Consider the following 22011-nt stretch of genomic DNA (forward strand, 5'->3'; position numbering starts at 1 on the left):
GAATGATAAAAACCACATGATCACCTCAGCAGATGCAGGCAGAAAAAGCATTTGACAAAATTCAACATATACCCATGATAAAAACTTCACAGCACAGGTTACTATCTCAATATTTTGTAATAACCTATATGGGAAAACAATCCTAAAAAGAACACACACACACATATAACTGAATGAGTTTGATGAACACCTGAAACTAATACAATGCTGTAAATTTCTCTAGACGTCAATTGGCAACAGTAAATTAAAAACAAAACAAAAATGTGGATATGGAGGAAACATATCTCAACATAATAAAAGATATGTTTTTCATAAGTTTGTCTCTTTTGTGATAAACCCACAGCTAACATCATATGGAAGATTGAAAAGCTGAAAGATTTTATTTTAAATCCCCAGGAACAAGACAATGATGCCCACTCTTGACACTTCTATTTTAACATAGTATTGAAAGTCCCAGTGACAGAAATCTCAAGACTAACAATAAGAAATAAAAGGAATCCAAATCAGAAGGGAAGAAGTAGAACTGTCACAATTTGCAGATGACATGATACTATATATAGAAAACTCTCTACCAAAACTATTAGGATAAATGAATTCAGTAAAAATTGTATGATGCAAGACTAATATACAGAAATCTGTTGTTTTTCTATGCACTAATAATGAACTATCAAAAAGAGAAAATATGAAAACAATCTGTTTAAAATAACATCAAAAAGAATAAAATACCTAGAAATAAACTTAACCAAGGAAGTTAAAGATCTATATCCTGAAAACTATAAAATATTGATAAATGAAGGAAATTATAGATGATACAAATAAATATACAAATAAATAAATAAATGGAAATCTCATGTTCATGGATTAGAAGAATTAATATTGTTAAAATGTCCATACTATCCAAAGCAATCTATGGATTTAATGACTCTCTATCTCTATTTATGTTTAATGAATCTCTAGCTACCTATGTATAAAAATCATTTTTCACAGAATCTGAATAATCCTAAAATTCATATGAAACCACAAAAGACCTTGAATTGCCAAAGCAAGCTAGAAAAAGAACAAAGCTGGAGATACCATGCTCACAGACTTCAGACTATACTACAAAGTTACAGTAATCAAAACAGCAAGGTACTGGCACAAAGACAGTCATATAGATCAATGAAGCAGAATAGAGAACCCAGAAATAAGCCCACACACTTGTGATGAGTTAACCTATCTATGACAAAAGAGGCAAGAATGCACAATAGAGAAAAGATAATCTCTTCAATGAGTGGTGCTGGGAAAACTGGACAGCTACATACAAAAACAATGAAATTAGAACATTTCATTGTTCTCACACCATATACAAAAACAAAGTCAAAATCGGTTAAAGACTCAACTGTAAGGCCAGAAACCACAAAACTCCTGTAAGAGAACATAGGCTAAATACTCTTTGACATAAGTTGTAGAAATAATTTTTGGATCTGCCTCCTAAGGCAAAGAAAGAAGAAAGCAAAAATAAAGAAATGGGACATAATTAAAATTAAAAGCTTTTGTACAGCAAAGGGAACCACTGACAAAGCAAAAGGACAACCTACTGAATAGGGGAAAGTATTTACAAATGATATGAATGATAAAGGGTTAATATTCACAACATATAAACAGCTCATACAACTCAATATTAAAAAAACAACTCAGTGAAAAAATAAGCAGAAGACAAGGAGAACTTTGTACAAAGATGACATACAGATGGCCAACGGGCACTGGAAAGATGCTAAACATTGCTAATCATCAGAGAAATATAGATCAAAACCACAGTGGGATATCACTTCACACCTGTCAGAATGGCCATCATCAAAAAGTCCACAAATAACAAACTCTTAGAGGAAAATATAGGCAGACCACTCTCTGACATAAATCACAGCATCATCTTTTTAAATCTATCTCCCAGAATAATGGAAATAAAAGCAAAAATAAACAAAAGGAACCCACTGAAACTCAAAAGCTTTTGCACATCAAAGGAAACAATAAACAAAATGAAAAGACAACTCACAGATTGGGAGAAAATATTTGCAAATGATGTGACTGTAAGTGATTAGTCTCCAAAGTTTACAAACAGCTTATGACACTTAATAGCATTAAAACAAACAAGCCACTCAAAAAATGGGCAGAAGACCTGAAGAGACATTTCTCTATAAAGGGCATACAGATCGCCAATAGGCATATGAAAAGATGTTCAAAATTACCAGTCGTTTGAGAAATGCAAATCAAAACTACAATGAGATTTCACCTCATACTGGTCAGAATGGTTATCATCAAAAAAATCCACAGACAGCAAATTCTAAAGATGGTGTGCAGAGAAGGGAACCTTCCTGAAGTTGTTGGTGGGAATGTAAATTGGTAGAGCCACTATGGAGAACAGTGTGGAGGCTCCTTAAAAAACTAGAAGTAGAGCTACCATATGAACCTACATTCCCACTTTTAGGCATCAGTTCAGTTCAGTTCAGTTGCTCAGTCGTGTCTGACTCTTTGCAACCCCATGAATCGCGGCATGCCAGGCCTCCCTGTCCATCACCATCTCCCAGAGTTCACTCAAACTCACGTCCATCGAGTCAGTGATGCCATCCAGCCATCTCATCCTCTGTCGTCCCCTTCTCCTCCTGCCCCCAATTCCTCCCAGCATCAGAGTCTTTTCCAATGAGTCAACTCTTCACATGAGGTGGCCAAAGTACTGGAATTTCAGCTTTAGCATCATTCCTTCCAAAGAAATCCCAGGGCTGATCTCCTTCAGAATGGACTGGTTGGATCTCCTTGCAGTCCAAGGGACCCAAGAGTCTTCTCCAACACCACCGTTCAAAAGCATCAATTCTTCGGCACTCAGCTTTCTTTACAGTCCAACTCTCACATCCATACATGACACAGGAAAAACCATAGCCTTGACTAGACAGACCTTTGTTGGCAAAGGAATGTCTCTGCTTTTCAATATGCTATCTAGGTTGGTCATAACTTTTCTTCCACGGAGTAAGCGTATTTTAATTTCATGGCTGCAGTCACCATCTGCAGTGATTTTGGAGCCCCAAAAAATAAAGTCTGACACTGTTTCCACTGTTTCCCCATCTATTTCCCATGACGTGATGGGACCAGATGCCATGATCTTCGTTTTCTGAATGTTGAGCTTTAAGCCAACTTTTTCACTCTCCACTTTCACTGTCATCAAGAGGCTTTTTGAGTACAGCATGAGTACTAATACACTCAGCCAAGGATCAGGAAATTTTTCCTGGAATTTGTATACAATATAACTACTCAATTCTGCACTTGCAAAATCAGCTGCAGACAATATGCAAACACACCAGCATGGTTGCAGAACTGCTTTAGGCCTTCTGTGGGGCCTAACAACTTCTGGTTTATGGGCTCCCTCCCAATACAGAAGTAAATTAAAAATTATATTTAAATAACTTTAGATACATGAATTATTTTTTTTGTTTGTTTTGGCAAAAATTAATAGACTCATGTGGGCTCTAACATTGCATTGTTTTCCTCATGTGAGAAAAAAATTAAATATTTTGACCCTAAAAAATTGATTTTTTTTCTATCTTTTAAAGAAATTAAGGCATTTCATTGACTTCTGTGGCCCTGTTCTCTATGCCTTCTGTACTGAATTGATAAATTTGCCCTATAAAGCTGTGTTTCAGTAAAATTTGTTTGGCAGCAGGCTGCCAGCTTTGCACTGAATACTTGTCTAGACAAGTTTAATATTATGATTTAATCTCTATTATCCTGCTTGGTATGGGTTTCTAAATTTTAAAAACAATTGTTGGCTTAATTGTTTTTCCTAAATATATCTACCTCATTCATACTTTATTAATATTCATCCACTTTCAGCTGTTCATCCACTTTCTTATTTGAAAGTCCATAATAATTGTCCCTGACCAGTAGTGTCATACCCAAATAAAATGAAGTCTGACACTGTTTCCCTATCTATTTCCCATGAAGTGATGGGACCAGATTCCATGATCTTTGTTTTCTGAATGTTGAGTTTTAAGCCAATTTTTTCACTCTCCTCTTTCACCTTCATCAAGAAGCTTTTTAGTTCCTCTTCACTGTCTGCCATAAAGGTGGTGTCATAGGCATATATCCAGAGAAAAACATAGCCCAAACGATACATGCACCCCAGTGTTCATTGCAGCACTGTTTATGATGGCCAAGACATGGAGACAACCTAAATGTCCACTGACAGAAGAATGGATAAAGAAGATGCGGTACATACACACAATGGAATATTACCCAACTACTAAAAGGAATGAAATAAGGCCATTTGCAGCAACATGGATGGACCTAGAGCATGTTATACTGAGTGAAGTAAGTCAGACAGAGAAGCAGAAATATTTACCACATCCCTTATACGTGAAATCTAAAAAGAAATGATACAAATGAACTTACAAGACAGAGACTCACAGACTTAGAACATGAACTCACGGTTGCCAGGGGGAAGGGATAGTTGAGGACTTCGGGAAGGTCATGTATACACTGCTCTATTTAAAATGGATAACCAACAAAAAACTATTGTATAGCACGTGGAACTCTGCTCAATGTTATGTGCCAGCCTGGATGGGAAGGGGGTTTGGAGGAGAATGGATACATGTCTATGTATGACTGAGTCCCTTCACTGTTCACCTAAAACTATCACAACATTGTTAATTGGCTATATCCTGATACAGAATGCCTTTGGTGTTAAAAATAAATAAAGTAAAAATGCCTAAAAAAAAGTCCACAAATAACAAATGCTGGTAAAGACATGAAGAAAAGAGAACTCTCCTACATGGTTGGTGAGAATATAAATTGGCACAGTCAGTATGGAAAAGAGTATGAAGGTTCCACCAAAAAAACTAGAAACAGAACCACCATGTAATCCAGAAATCCCACTTCTGAGTACGTATCTGAGGAAAGTAAAGACACTAGTTCAAAAAAGTACATGCACCCTGATGTTCATAGCAGCAATATTTACAACAGCTAATCCATGGAAGCAACTTAAGTATCCATCAACTGATGAATGTATTATATATATAATAATGAGAAATATTTCATGAGAAATGCTGGGCTGGATGAAGCACAAGCTGGAATCAAGATTGCCGGGAGAAATACCAATAAACACAGATATGCAGATGACACCACCCTTCAGGCAGAAAGCAAAGAAGAACTAAAGACCCTTTTGATGAAAGTGAAAGAGGAGAGTGAAAAAGTTGGCTTAAAGCTAAACATTCAGAAAAATAAGATCATGGCATCTGGTACCATCACTTCATGGCAAATAGATGGGGATATGTAGAGACATATTTCACTTCTAAAATCTCTAAAAATAGGTTATTTACCTATTTAAAGGATTAAAATGAGAATAAAAGAAGCTAAGGGCTAAACTCTAAAATTTAGCCAAACACTAAAAAATCACTTACAATTATTCTATTTTGAGTCTAAAGTATCTTACTTGGAAAGATTGGGCCTTTAAAAAAAATTTTTTTTAATAATTGCAAAGTCTGGTAGAAGTGTAGCTAAAGAATACCTATCACTCAGAGAAATGCTGTTTATTTTCTGGTAATGTCACCAAGCCAAATACTCATCTCCAACTCTGTGGATAAATTCCTTGGAATGGAAGAGGGGGAAGGGCTGACTCACTTGTTATGGCTTGAGAGGAATGAGGGACCCAGCTGGATTTCCAGGGAAGTGCCCCAAGAGATTAGCCTAATTTTGCACCCACAGGGCTGAGCACCTTTCAGGAGCAGTGGAGATGGAAAGGGAAGTTAGGGAGAAAGGAGCATCTACAGGGCTGGACCATCTGGACGGGGATTGCAATGCTGTGGAGCTATGATGCCTTTCATGGTTGTGGGGAATCTCAAGACAGGCACAAGTTATCTTGTGATCTGCCTTGGATTTGTCCAGTGGCCAGAATCAGTCATGTGTTCTCCAACGGGCAAGCCACACAGACGATGCGGCTGCTGTATACGTACTTTTCTGTCCACATGGACTACAAAAGACATTTTTCAACTTCACCTTTTTTTTTTGTAAGGCTTCCCATGAGACTGGCAATGCTTTCATTTTCAATTCTTCCATTTTCTGAGTGTTGAATGAGCTTCAGAGTTTGTGCTCAGCTCCATGCCTATCTCCTCTCATTTAATATTCCACATAGCACTGTGAGGGTGAAATTATCATCATGCCCGTTTTACAGATGAGCAAGCTGAGGCTTAGAGGGAGCAAATGACTTGGCCAAGAAATGATAGTCTATCAGTGGTAGAGGCAGGATTTGCACCCAGCTTTGTTTAACTCCTTCAGAAGACCTGGTTATCAGATTTGAGCGTGGAGTAAACACATTAAGGAACACATTAACCACCTAGCCAAAAGCCCCAGGACCTGGTTTAAAGAACCAGGGTCTTGATCAATGCTATTCTTTCTGATTGAAAGTACTAAAGAAAGTTTTCTTTCAAAACTAGGCAACTAAATAAATTTCTTGATATTTTCTTCCCTAGGCCTTATGGGGCAATGGGTATGAGTTGAATGTTTGGAGTCTGAGGCTCATTTAAACCATTTTTTTTTTAGCTCTGTGACCCTGAGTCTCTTCCATGCCTCTGTTTCATTCTCTAAAAATACATAGCCTACAATGTGAGAGACCCAGGTTCAATCCCTGGGTCGGGAAGATCTCCTGGAGAAAGAAACGGCAACCCACTCCAGTATTCTTGTCTGAAAAATCCCATGGACAGAGAAGGCTAATAGGCTACAGCCCATAGGGTTGCAAAGAGTTGGATACGACTGAGTGACTTCACTTTTTTCACTTTCATAATAATAAACTATAACCTTATGTTTCTTGAGAAAATTAAATAAAATTTTCACAGTGCCCAGCATATCCTAAGTACTCTATAAACATAACTTTTAGAGGGAAAAAAAAAAAAACAAATGGAAGTCTCAGACATTTGAAAATCCTCCCTATGACACTATACTCTGTGAGCCAGAATTTCCCCAAATGCAAAACCGTCTGGTATTAGTGGAACACAAGGGACATGCGTTCAAGCCCATTCTGTCGTGTTTACACACACTTAACCAGGAGGAGTTGTGATGATTTACATACCTCTGCATCTAATACTGTCACCTCAGGCCTTCCTGGTGAGGTCAATAGTGAAGCCACAGGATGGAGCACACGTGTGTGTCTCTGACTGTGTGTCATTCATTTTATGCCAAAGGGAAATAGAGATATATTTTCAATCCCTTGTTTTGTTGAAAGAATTCCTCTCTCCCCCGTTTGCCTGAACAAGTAGGAGTCATGGTCCTAAAATAAATTTCATCCTCTTCCCAGAAGACAGAATACATACCCTCTCGGCTGTGACTTTCCTAGGTGGCACTTTGCCCACAGGATTCACTCTTGCTGTCCACGTCACACTCTGAACCCACAATCTGCAGAGAGGCCCTAGCGCACTGAGAAAAGTGATGCAAGCCTCAGGAGGCATTTATACCCAGACCTCCTGGGTCTGTTACCAGATATTCTTTAATCATCACTGAAATACAGTTAATTTACAATGCTGTGTTAGTTTCAGCTGCACAGCAAAGTGATTCAGTTATACATAACCATCCTGGATTATTACGAGGTATTGAATGTAGTTCCCTGTGCTGTACAGTAGGTCCTTGATATTTATCTATTTATATATAAATTTATATTGTATATATGTGTATGTCTTAATTCCAAACTCCTTATTCATCCCACCACCTTACTTTTGTTGTCTGTCTGTGAGTCTGTTTCTGTTTCATGAATAAGTTCATCTGTGTTATATTTTAGATTCCACATGTAAGTGATATATTTGTCTTTGTCAGGTTTACTTCACTAAGTATTATCTCTAGGTCCATCCTTCTTGCTGTGAATGGCATTATTTCATTCTTTTTTACGGCTAATATTATGTAATATAATATTACATTATATATGTATGTCTATATATATAATGCGTATGTATATATTATATATATAATGTCTGTATATATATATATATATAATGTTTGTATACATATATAATGTGTATATATATATATATATATAGTGTGTGTGTATATTCAATGTGTGTATACATATATAATGTGTGTGTATATATGTAATGTATGTGTATTATATATATAATGTTTATATATAGGTAATGTGTGTGTCAGAGAAGGCAATGGCACCCCACTCCAGCACTCTTGCCTGGAAAATCCCATGGACAGAGGAGCCTGGTGGGCCGCAGTCCATGGGGTCGCTAAGAGTCAGACACGACTGAGCGACTTCACTTTCACTTTTCACTTTCATGCATTGGAGAAGGAAATGGCAACCCACTCCAGTGTTCCTGCCTGGAGAATCCCACGGATGGGGGAGCCTGGTGGGCTGCCGTCTATGGGGTCGCACAGAGTCGGACACGACTGAAGCGACTTAGCAGCAGCAGCAGCAATGTGTGTGTATATATACACATTACATATATATAACATCCTTTTTATCTGTTCACTGAACAGGGAGTGAACAGATAAAAAGTTCAGTTTCTGAACACTCAGAAACTCCCTCACAGGCAGGGATGGGCAGGGGAGCTGCAGGACCTTAGACGGGAACTCAACAACAACAGATGCTCAGAAGGCAAAACAGAGAGAATTCACCGCAGAGATCATTGCTGACCAGCCCTTCCCAGCAGAGAAGTGGTTTGCACACCCACTGAGGTGAATGAGGGCTGGGTGCTGAGGGTGCAACCCCAGGGAGAGGACCGGGGTTGAATGCTGTGAAGATACTCTGAAGGGCCTGGTACAACAGAGCGGAGGGAGTCCTGGGAAAAGCCTGGGACTCCCAGAGAGATCTCTAACTCCCCATAATTTGAGATCTCAGGAACTCACCATTGTGAATGCCCTAGGTGTGACAGGCCACAGCTGTGAACTGTGCAGCCGCAGGAGTAGATACGCCCAGCTGCTGCCAAAGCCAGCAAGAGCATCTGAGGCAAACTAGATGTGAGTGCAGTTTGTGATCCAGAGAGGGGAATGCAAGCCAGCTGGCCGCTGCCAAAGCCAAGGCGAGTGCCTGAGGCAGGAGAGAAAACATCACCACTGCGGCCCCAACCCTAGAGAGAGCAGCTGTCACTAAGCCATGACTGGGGACAGCTACTGCCCATGCCTTCCTAGGAGCCTATGTAACTGGCCTCTGTCAAGGGACACAGGACTCAGGGCCGACTCCCTTGGGAGAGTGCATGACCTGCCTCAAACTGGAGCAACTTCCCCCAGGCCTGGGCTGCAGAAGGCACTCCCCAAACACCCCAGTTACGGCTTTCATACCCCTCTCTTTCCCTGGCCTGACTGAGCAAGTGAGCCCTAGTAAGCTGCTACTTTTACCCGCTCTGGTCTGGGAAGGGAACAGACACTGGAGGGTGGCCTACAAGCAGAGGCAGGCCCCAAACCAGAGAGCCACCAGCGGCTGTGTGAGCAAAGGAAAGCAAGGGGATTTGTTCATGGAGCCACAGATGCATAGGATTAAATTCCTGCAATTAGCCTGAGACTGTGAACTTTGGGGGCAACTGTGGGTTTTGGGAGCAAGTACAAACTGGAGTAAGGCCAGGTCTGATCTGAGCTGACCACACAGCAGGTCTAGAGACCTGCCTAGAAAACTGGAGGACTTCCTGATTAGGCAGATTGGCTGGAGCTCACTATGTGGAGAGGACAATGGAGGATGCAGGAGGACATTTTTATTACTATCACTTTCTCCATGTATAGTTTCTTTTTCATCTTTTGTATTATTCAAATGTTGCTTTTTATTAATCCTTTAATTTTTATTTTTGATGCAATTTTTCCTTTTTAAAACATTTTATTTCTAAAAAAAATTATTTCTTTTTTTTTGTTTTTACAGTACTTTTTAGTTTTATTGCATTTTCAATGCTTTTGATTTTGTATTTTTGTTAATCTAGCTTATGGTATTAATTACCACTTAAGGCTTGATTGCTGTCCTCTTTTTTGATTCATGTTTTTATTCTTTTTTTCTCTCTTCTCTTTGGGGTCGCAAAGAGTTGGACATGACTGAGTGACTGAACTGAACTGAACTGATGCATACAACATAGGAATATCTCAATATATGCTGCTGCTGCTTCTGAGGCAAATGCTAACAACTGTTATTTTTCCATGTTGGTCACAGCCAGGAAAATTAGTGTTTGGTTTTATATATATGTTGCCCTACATATTAAGCCTTGTGTGATGACTGATCCAGACAGCAAAAAAGTACTTATTTTTAAGAAGATAGAGATTTTTAGAAAGGCTTATTCAGTTATATATATATACACACACACATATATATATATGCTATGTTATTGTATATGTGTGTGCATATGTATACCTGTGCAGAAGCACCTGAAGAGTCTGTTTTCACAGAAAACTGGTTAGTTTTTTTTAATAGTCAGTCAGTTCAGTTGCTCAGTCATGTCCGACTCTTTGCAACCCCATAAATCGCAGCACGCCAGGCGTCCCTGTCCATCACCAACTCCCAGAGTTCACTCAGACTCACGTCCATCAAGTCGGTGATGTCATCCAGCCATCTGATCCTCTGTCGTCCCCTTCTCCTCCTGCCCCCAATCCCTCCCAGCATCAGGGTCTTATCCGTTGATTGTGGCAAATTGAAAAATGCAAATGGAATAGAAAGAAAATCACCTGGAGTGTCTCTTATTATGTTAATGGTTTGCTGTAGCTCAGACGGTAAAGAATCTGCCTATGATGCAGGAGACCCAGGTTCAATCCCTGGGTCGGGGAGATCCTCTGGAGAAGGGAATGGCAAGCCATGCCAGTATTCTTGCCTGGATAATCCCATGGACAGAGGAGACTGGAGGGCTGCAGGCTTTGGGGTCACACAGAGCTGGACACGACTGAGCGACTAACACTGCTAGTACTGGCTATTAGGGAGGGAACCGACAGTAACACAGGACAGTCGGGGACTTTAACACCCACTTACACCAATGGACAGACCATGCAGACAGAAAATTAGTAAGGACAGACAAGCTCTAAAGGATGCATTGAACCAGATGGACCTAATTCATATCTACAGGACATTTCATCCAAAAACAGTAGATTTCACTTTTTTCTCAACTTCACATGGAACATTCTCCAGGATAGATCACATCTTGAGTCACAAATTAAGCTGTGGTAAATCTTTTAAAAACTGATCTTGTAACAAATATCTTTTCTGACCACAGTGCTAAAAGATTAGGTATCAACTATGGAGGAGGCAATGGCACCCCACTCCAGCACTCTTGCCTGGAAAATCCCATGGATGGAGGAGCCTGGTGGACAGAGTCGGACACGACTGAAGCAACTTAGCAGCAGCAGCAGCAGCAGCATAGGGAAAAAAAAACACACACAAATATATGGAGAATAAATAACCAAGAATTATTTATTCTGAATAACCAAGAGTTCAGTGAAGAAATAAAGAGGGAATAAAAAAAAAAATACCTAGAAACAACAAATGACAGTGAAAACCTGTCACCTCAAAACCTGTGGGATGCAGTAAAAGCAGTGCTAAGAGGGAAGTTTACAGCAACACAAACCTACCTCAAGAAAGAGGAGAAACATCAGATAAATAACCTTTCATCTAAAGCAATTAGAAACAGACGAACATAAAAATCCCAAAGCTAGTAGAAGAAAATAAATCATAAAGGTCCAAGCAGAAATAAATGAAAAAGAAATGAAGGAAACAATAGCAAAAATCAATAAAACCAAAAGGTTTTTCTTTGAGAAGATGAAAAAAAATGACAAATCATTAGCCAAACTCTTCAAGGAAAAAAGAGTCAACCCAATAAAATTAGAAATGAAAAAGAAGAAATTACAACAGACGACACAGAAATACAATGTATCATAAGAGGTTACTACAAGCAACTGTGTGCCAATAAAACACACAACCTTGAATAAATGGACACATTTTTAGGAAATTAAAACTTTTCAAGACTGAACCAGAAAGAAACAGAAAATATGAACAAACCAATCACAAGAACGGAAATCAAAACTATAGTAAAAAATCTTCCAACAAGCAAAAACCTCGGGCCAGATGGTTTCACAGGCAAGTTCTATGAAAAGTTTAGAGAAGAGCTAACACCTATCTTGCTCAACTCTTCCAGAAAATTGCAAAGGAAGGAAAATTCCCAAACTCATTCTACTAATCCACCATCATCCTGATACCAAAACAAGACAAACCACAGAAAAAATCACATACTAGTATCACTGATGAATACAGATGCCAAAATTCTCAACAAAATTCCAGGAAACAGGGTCCAAAAATACATTAAAAAGATGATACATCATGACCAAGTGGGCTCTATCCCAAGGATGCAAGAATTCTTCAATATACACAAATCAATCAATGTGATATACTATATTAACAAACTGAAAGATAAAAATCACATGATCATCTCAATAGATGCAGAGAAAGCTTTCAGCAAAATTCAACACTCATTTACTATAAAAAAAAAAAAAAAACTCTCCAGAAAGTAAGCATAGAAGGAACATACCTCAACAAAATAAAAACCATATATGACAAATCCAAAGCAAACATTATTCTCAGTGGTGAAAAACTGAAAATATTTTTTCTGAGATGAGGAACAAGACAAGGGTGCCCACTCTCACCATTATTATTCAACATAGTTTTGGAAGTCCTAGCCACAGTAATAAGAGAATAAAAAGAAATAAGAGGAATCCAGATTGGAAAAGAAGAAGTAAAATTCTTACTGTTTGCAGATATTGTACTTAGAAAACACTAAAAATGTCACCAGAAAATTACTAGAGCTAATCAAGAATATAGTAAAGTTGCAGGATATAAAATTAATACATGAAATTCCTAGCTTTCCTATATACTAACAATGAAAAATCAGAAAGAGAAATTAAGGAAACAATCCCATTCACCACTGCAACAATAATAAAATGCCTAGGAATAAACCCACCTAAAGAGACAAAGGACCTGTATACAGAAAACTATAAGTCACTGATGAAAGAAATCAAAGACGACATAAACAGATGGAGAGATATACCAAGCTTTTGGATTGGAAGAATAAATACTTTGAAAATGATTATATTACCCCAAGCGATCTACAGATTCAATGTAATCTTTATCAAACTACCAATGGCATTTTTCACCAGAACTAGAACAAAAAAAGTTCACAATTTATATGGAAACACAAAAGATCTGAATAGTCAACGCAATCTTCAGAAAGAAAAACTGAGCTGGAGAAATCAACCTTCCTGACTTCAGACTATACTACAAAGCCACAGTCATTAAGAAAGTATGGTACTGGCAGAAAAACAGAAATATAGACCAACGGAATGAGACAGAAAGCCCAGAGGTAAACCCACACACCTATGGGCAACCTGTCTTTGACAAAGGCGGCAAGAATGTACAATGGAGAAAAGACAATCTCTTCAATGAACAGTGCTTGGAAAACTGTACAGCTATATGTAAAAGAATGAAACTAGAGCATTTTCTAACACCATACAAAAAAGAAACTCAACATGGATTACAGACTTTAATATAAGACCAGAAACTATAAAGATCTTAGAGGAAAACATTGGCGGTACATTCTTCCACATAAATTACACCAATATCCTCTTTGACCCATTTCCTAGAGTAAAGGAAATAAAAACAAACATAAACAGTGTAACCTAATAAAAGGTCAGAGCTTTAAAAGTTGGAAGCAAAGGAAACTATAAAGATTAAAAGACAACCCTCAGAAGAGTAGAAAATAATTGCAGATGGAAGACCTGACAAAGGATTAATCTCCAAAATATATAGGCAGCTCATACAGCTCAATATCAGAAAAGCAAACAGCCTAGTCAAAAAACAGGCAGACTGAAACAGACATTTCTCCAAAGAACACATACACATGGCTAATAAATACATGAAAAATGCTCAACAGTGCTCATTATTACAGAAATGCAAATCAACTAAAATGAGCTATCAGTTCATCCCAGCCAGAATGGCCATTATCAAAAAATCTACAGACAACTTCTGGAGAAGATATGGAGACAAGGGAACCCTCCTATACTCTTAGTGGGAATGTAAACTGATATAACCTTAATGGGGAACAGTATGGACATTTCTTTAAAAACCAGGAATAAATCCACCATATGACACAACAGTCTCACTCCTGGGCATATCCCTGAGAAAGCCAAAACTCTAAAAGACACATGTACTCCTATGCTCACTGCAGCACTATTTACAATAGCCAGGACATGGAAGCAGCCTAGCTATAAAAAAAGATGTGGCACATATATACAACAGAGTACTACTCAACCAGGAAAAGAATGAATCTGAGTCAGTTCTATGGAGGTGGATGAATATAGAGTGTATACACAGTGAACGGAGTCAAAAAGAGAAAAGCAAGCGTCGTATATTAACACACATATATGGAATCTAGAAAAGCGGTATGGGTGAACTTAGTGGAGAATGACTTGTGGACACAGAGAGGGAAGGAAAGGGTGGGACGGATGGAGAGACCAGCACTGACATACATACCCCACCACGTGTAAAAGAGACAGTGGGAAGCTGCTGTATAACACAAGGAGCCCAGCCTGGTGCTCCGTGATGACCTAGAGGAGAGGGATGGGAGGAGGGGAAAGAGGCTCAAGGAGAGGACATGTGTATAATTATAGCTGATTCAAGTTGTTAGATGGCAGAAACCAACACAACACTGTAAAGCAATTTTCCTCCAATTAAAAAAATTTTTTAAAGAGTTAGCATTTTTGGGGAAATGGGCATGGGTTTGAATTCTGGCTCTGCTGCTTATAATTTGTGCTTGTGGTTCTTTGCATTCATGTCATCATCTGTAAAATATAATAGTCATTACAATAATGATAGATTTGGGGGGTACGGATGAAATGAAGTCATGTGTTAATTTATAAAGAGTTTAGCACAGTGCCTGGCATGTAGTTGCACATAGTAAAGAAGCAGTAACTTATTACTATTATTAGTTGCTATTATTCCTAATGCATTGTTCCATCAAGTGAGACAGTGTATGCAATGCTGAAATCAATATTGGTCCCCAAAGCATTCCATCTGCACTTTTTTGAACTGAATACTTTCTGACTTGTATTAGGCATTTATTTTTTTGTACACACAAAGTATACTCTATCAGATTATAGTCTCCTTTTAAGACAGGGCCTCTGTCTGAATCTTTTTTTTTTTTTTAATCTCTCTAAGACTAGCAAGGGGTTTAATTCAGAACAGGAGCCAAATACACATTTGCTGCATTAATATTCATAGGAAATTCACTTGCATGCTTGGCAGAGTCCTTTCCTATAGTAAGCCCTGGTGTCCCTGGTGGCTTAGACAGGAAAGAATCTGCCTGCAATGCAGGAGACACTGGTTTGATCTCTGGTTTGGGAAGGTACCCTGAAGAAGGGAATAGCTTACCCGGTCCAGTATTCTTGCCTGGAGAATTCCATGGACTGTGGAGCCTGGAAGGCTACAGTCCACGGGGTCGCAAAGAGTTGGACACGACTGAGTAACTAACACACACACCAGTGGTAAGGGCTGCCACTGCTTCGTCCATCGCCACCACTAACATCACCCAATTATTTCTTCAGCTGTCCACGTTTTATTCCATTATCAAAGAGTCCCGATGAAAAAAGTGTTGCTAACACTGTAGACCATTGCTTTAGTAATTGCAACAAATGATTGCATGAGACCTACAGAAGCAACCTGTGAAGTCAAATCATCCACATATCTTGAACTCACAGTTCACATTAGTTCTGCCATACTCAAAATCTTCAAGGAAGTCACCCAAACTGTAATAACTACACAATAAATTCCTGAACAAAAGTGAATGCCACAACCTGTCTACAGTTTAATATGAACAGAAGACTCAGTTTATCTCCCAAAGAGCATCCAGATGGTTGAGACTTCCTAAAGCATTCATGAGACATGTGACTGCAGATCAGACATAACCCCAATTCTACCACTGACCTCTTTTTCACATGTACTAATATGAAAGGAGGATGTTCAGCTAGGGGATGGTTTTAATGTGTGACTCAGAAGCCAATTCTGCTGCATTTAATTCCAGTACAGATTTTAGTGTAGCAGAAGATATATGCATTCAAATTCAGCACATAACAGCAAAAATTGGAAGCAAGCTTAAGTGTTCAAGAGGTAAACAGTTAAGACATTCCTTCACAGAGAGAAACATTATGAGAGCACAGAAAAATCAGTATGAAGCTTGCAGAAATATGTAAAATGTATAACATATGTGAAAAACGGGATATGTAACTGAATAGAACTACGTAACCCTGTGTGTGTGTGCTCAGTTACATCCAACTCTTTGTGACCCCATGGACTGTAGCCCACCAGGCTCCTCTGTCCATGGAATTTCCCAGGCAAGAATACTGGAATATGTTGCCATTTACTCCTCTAGGAGAGCTTCCTGACCCAGGGATTGAACCCAAGTCTCCTGCATTTCCTGTACTGGCAGGTGGATTCTTTACTACTGAGCCAGCTGGGAAGCCCCTGTAAACATACATGCCAAAGAATGTATTCCACACCACAAACATCTGTTTGCTAAATTGTCTCATTTGTGACTGTAATAAAATTTTATATGGTATGATAGTATCTGTATAATTTTTCTTAAAAACTAGCAGAATCCTGAGGATGTACTGGGAACCTGTGGACAGTGTGCAGAAATCATGAGTCCTATACTGAACTGGTCTTTTAGTTTCATAATCTTGGCATGGAGTTTCTCCTAACAGGGTTTCTTTCACTAGTGACACTGACTGGATAATTCTTTGTCATGAGGGCCTGTCCAGTGCGCACTGCAGGGTGTTTAGCAGTATCTGCGGCCTCTACCCACTAGCTGCCAGTAGCATCTTCCAGTTATGAAAACTAAAGTGTCTCCAGACACTTCAATATGCCTCTTGGGGCGGAGCAGGATGGAATCACCTCCAGGTGAATTTGCAAGAGCTAACCACTAAATGAGGTCGCAGAGCTGACACAACTTGGTGACTGAACAACAAAAACCACAAATCACTAAACACCTTTCCAGCTTTAATACCTTACGGTTGATTCAAAGTAAAAAGATACATTGGCTTAAAAAAAAAAAAAAAAAGCTGACTATAGATCGCAGTCAAGTTAGAAAAATATTGGACAATTTGTTTGGGTGTTACAGCAAAATCCAAATGAAATTTTTGTCCAACCCAATAAAAACGTTAAGTAAAATCCAGGAAAATTCCCTTGTGAACAACTCCAGACTAGTTTTAAGATGGAAGTGTTCCTTCTCATTACTTAATAAAATTCATTGAAAAGAACATCAATTGAAGTTGTCCTAAGGCCAGGGACCACCTAAAGCTATCAGTGAGCCCTAGGCTGAGTTTGGATTGGTATTTCGCATTTTAAAAAATGATCCTGTCCCTTTTTAATCTTGACAGTAAACTAATCATGCCTTAAGTATTAATTAACAGAGCATCTTTAAAAGTGCTGGGCTCACCACTGGGTCAGAGAAGGCAATGGCACCCCACTCCAGTATTCTTGCCTGGAAAATCCCATGGATGGAGGAGCCTGATAGGCTGCAGTCCATGGGGTCGCTAAGAGTCGGGAACGACTGAGCGACTTCACTTTCCCTTTTCACTTCCATGCATTGGAGAAGGAAATGGAAACCCACTCCAGTGTTCTTGCCTGGAGAATCCCAGGGACGGGGGAGCCTGGTGGGCTGCCGTCTATGGGGTCGCACAGAGTCGGACACGACTGAAGCGACTTAGCAGCAGCAGCAGCAGCAGCACCATTGGGTCAACAGCTGAATTTAATTAGAATTAAACCATCATTTTTCATTACATAATTCCAAAGAACTATGTGTAATCCATTGGTGAGTAATTAAGAGGAACTGAATTTTCCAAGGAATTTTTATATTGTGGAGGTCTTGGTCAAATGTGTAATGGTATTGCTATATAATGTCTACATGCTGCTGATGCTGCTAAATCACTTCCGTCGTGTCTGACTCTGTGCGACCCCATAGACGGCAGCCCACCAGGCTCCCCTGTAACTGGGATTCTCCAGGCAAGAACACTGGAGTGGGTTGCCATTTCCTTCTACAATGCATGAAAGTGAAAAGTGAAAGGGAAGTTCAGTCGTGTCCGACTTTTCGTGACCCCATGGACTGCAGCCTTCCAGGATCCTCCATCCATGGGATTTTCCAGGCAAGAGTACTGGAGTGGGGTGCCATTGCCTTCTCGGGTAGCATGAACAATGGTTCTTAAACTTCAGCCTGGATGCGAATCACCTGTGTTGCTTGTTAAAAATCAAAGGGCTGAGCCCCACCTCCCCAGTTTCTGCTTCAGAAGATCCAGGACGAGTGCAGTTCTAGGTTCCCAGGTGGTGCTGATGCTGCTGGTTTACAGATATGCTTCCAGAAGGATAGTGGATCTCAAAAACGAGTACCTACAGAGATCACCTAGGGTGGTTATAAAACCACACACACCCCTAAATATGAAGCAGTAGTACTGACAAAGGCTTAGGAATCTGTGCTTAGGAGTTTCCAGGTAATTCTGATACAAATTGTCTTTGAGCTGCTGTAAAAGGCAATGCCAAAGAATGCTCAAACTACCACACAACTGCACTCATCTCACATGCTAGTAAAGTAATGCTCAAAATTCTCCAAGCCAGGCTTCAGCAATACGTGAACCGTGAACATCCAGATGTTCAAGCTGGTTTTAGAAAAGGCAGAGGAACCACAGATCAATTTGCCAACATCTGCTGGATCATTGAAAAAGCAAGAGAATTCCAGAAAAACATCTATTTCTGCTTTATTAACTATGCCAAAGCTGTTTACTGTGTGGATCACAATAAACTGTGGAAAATTCTGAAAGAGATGGGAAAACCAGACCACCTGACCTGCCTCCTGAGAAATCTGTATGCAGGTCAGGAAGCAACAGTTAGAACTGGACATGGAACAACAGACTGGTTCCAAATAGGAAAAGGAGTACATCAAGGCTGTATATTGTCACCCTGCTTATTTAACTTCTATGCAGAGTACATCATGAGAAACGCAGGCTGGAGGAAGCATAAGTTGGAATCAAGATTGCTGGGAGAAATATCAATAACCTCAGATATGCAGATGACACCTCCCTTATGGCAGAAAGTGAAGAAGAAATAAAGAGCCTCTATGTTATTTCTCTATATTGCCTCCTTCTACATCACACTAACCTAAATTGTGGCTTCTAGAGAAATCTCAAGTTTGGTGAGAATATCAGGGAAGTTTCTTAGGGCTTACCAGTGATTTCCAGAGTGGTACCTGTGACCATTTAAATCTTCAAATCAAATAAAAACAGCAGTTGTAGCCACCATCTTGAACTTGAAAAAAAGTTGCTTTTTATACCAGACTTGTTTATTTGATTCTCTATTAGTGTTAAAAAGATGAAGATCAAGTTATTCAGTACAACTTTTCATTTCCTTACCAGATGTGAGACTTGCAGTTGCTTCAGAATTCCAATCTTTTTCATACTTAGTCATTAATTTCTGTGGCATAAGCATCTGGCTTGGAACATAAACCAAATGGTCGCTTCCATTGTCCTCCAATACAAAAGATGAATCTCTCAGAGCACTCAATTCCTGGCCAATGATGTTCTCTCCTGAAGAAATCTCATAAGGTTCAGGAGTAAATCTAGAAGATAAAAAGGAAGGTTTTAGGTGAACTAAAACTTTAGGAAAAGTTTAAACTTCAGGGAAGTTTTAGTTTTGTTTGTATTGGGGGAATACAAACAAAACATCCCAATGATTTAATATGGTTACTTAATTATTTCTTAGAAAGATAGTTGGGTGTTAAAAATCTAAGCTTATTTCAATCAAATAATTCATTAAGATTCATTATACTACAAGGGAATTCTACTAAACATGTAGAGAAGAACTAATACCTATTCGAAAATATTCAAGAGGACATAACACTCCCAAATTCATTCCACAAGGCCACCAATATCCTGAAACCAAAACCAAAGACACTCCAGAAAAAAAGAGAAAATTATATGCCAATATCTTAGATGAGTAAAGGATGTGAAACTTCTCAACAAAGTGTTAGCAAACTGAATCCAATAGAATATAAAAGCTTCATAAACCACATGTCAAGTCCGATTGATTCCAGGCGCACGAGAATGGCTGAAAGTACACAAGTGAATCAGTGTGATATACCACATTAACAGAAGGAAAGACATAAAATCACACGATCATCTCAACATACGCACAAAAAGCATCTAACAAATTCAACCTCCATTCATGATCAAAGTGGGTATGCTGCTGCTAAGTCGCTTCAGTCGTGTCCGACTCTGTGCGACCCCATGGACGGCAGCCCACCAGGCTCCCCCATCCCTGGGACTCTCCAGGCAAGAACACTGGAGTGGGTTGCCATTTCCTTCTCCAAAAGTGGGTATAGAAGGAACATATCTTAACATAATAAAGACCATCTAAGACAAAGCTACAGCTAATATCATATGCAATGGAGAAAAGCAGAAAGGTTTTCCTCTAACTTTAGGAACAAGACAAGGATATTCACTCTCACTACCTCTATTTAATGTAATTTTGAAAGTTCTAGCCACAGCAATCCGATAAGGAAAAGAAATAAAAGGCATCCAAACTGGAAGAGAAGAAACAAAACTGTCCCTATTTGCAGATGGAATGAGACTTTATGCAGAATATCCTAAAGGCTCTACCCCAAAAGTATCAGAACCAATAAATGCATTAAGCAAAGTCACAGGACACAAGATTAATATACAGAAATCTATTGCTTTTCTGTATACTAATAATGAACTCTCAGAAAGAGAAAGCAAAAAATCAATCCCATTTAAAATTGTATCAAAAAGAATAAAATACCAAGGAAGGAAAAGACCTATACTCGAAAACAATAAAACATTGATACAGAAAATTTAAAATGTTCCCCATCCTGAACCCCCCTCCCTCCTCCCTCCCTGTACCATCCCTCTGGGTCATCCCAGTGCACCAGACCCAAGCAACCAATATCATGCATCGAACTTGGACTGGCAGTTCATTTCATTTATTATATTATACAAGGGGGGTTCGGGATGGGGAACACGTGTATACCTGTGGTAGATTCATGTTGATGTATGGCAAAACCAATAAAATATTGTAAAGTAATTAACCTCCAGTTAAAATAAATAAATTTATATTTAAAAAAGATTAAAAAAAATAAAAGCATGTAAGTTCATTAAAAAAAAGAAAATTTAAAATGATACAAAGAAATAAAAGATATCATTTGCCCTTGGGTTGGAAGAATTACTATTGTTAAAATGGCCATGCTACACAAAACAATCTACAGATTTAATGCAATTTCTATCAAAATACCCATGAAAATTTTTCACAGAACTAGAAAAAAATCCTAAAATTCAAATGAAACCACAAAAGACCCTGACTTGCCAAAACAAACTTGGAAAAAAAAAAAAGCTGGAGATTCCATTCTCCCAGACTTCAGACTATACTACAAAGCTGCAATAATCAAAATAGCAAGGTACTGATACAAAAACAGATCCATAGATCAATGAAACAGAACAGGGAGCCCAGAAATAAACCCACATACTTATGGCCAATTAATCTACCTATGACAGAAAAAAGCAAGAATGTACGATGGAGAAAATACAATCTCTTCAACTAGTGGTGTGAGAAAATGGACAGCTGTATGTAAAACAATGACATTAAAACATTTCTTTACACTATATACAACAATAAACTCAAAGTAGGTTTAAGACCAGAAACCACAAAACTCTCACAAGAGAACACAGGCATGAATCACAGCAATATTTTTTGGAACTGTCTTCTCAGGTAAAAGAAAGAAAAGCAAAAATAAAGAAACAGGATTAAATTAAACGTAAAAGCTTTTTCTCAGGAAAGGAAGCCACTGACACAGCTAAAACACAACACAGGGAGCAGGAGAAAATATTTGTGAAAAATGTCTCATGAGGGGTTAATATTCAAAAGAGAGAGAGTTCATACAACTCAATGCCAAAAAAAAAAAAAAAAATCCAATTAAAAAAAGAGAGAAGACCTAA

At 38.8% G+C, this 22011-nt stretch overlaps 1 protein-coding gene across 1 annotated transcript in view; it reads right to left on the reverse strand.

Moving 5' to 3' along the window:
- The window catches only part of COL6A5 (collagen type VI alpha 5 chain), a 157380-nt gene that overhangs the window by 24508 nt on the left and 110861 nt on the right, over positions 1–22011 (reverse strand). The window contains exon 37 of the mRNA XM_019964319.2: positions 19417–19622. Coding sequence (XP_019819878.2) covers positions 19417–19622 — 206 coding nt within the window. The remainder of the gene's footprint in view (positions 1–19416; positions 19623–22011) is intronic.

This window comes from Bos indicus, chromosome 1 (assembly GCF_029378745.1).
Source record: "Bos indicus isolate NIAB-ARS_2022 breed Sahiwal x Tharparkar chromosome 1, NIAB-ARS_B.indTharparkar_mat_pri_1.0, whole genome shotgun sequence".
NCBI lineage: Eukaryota > Metazoa > Chordata > Mammalia > Artiodactyla > Bovidae > Bos > Bos indicus.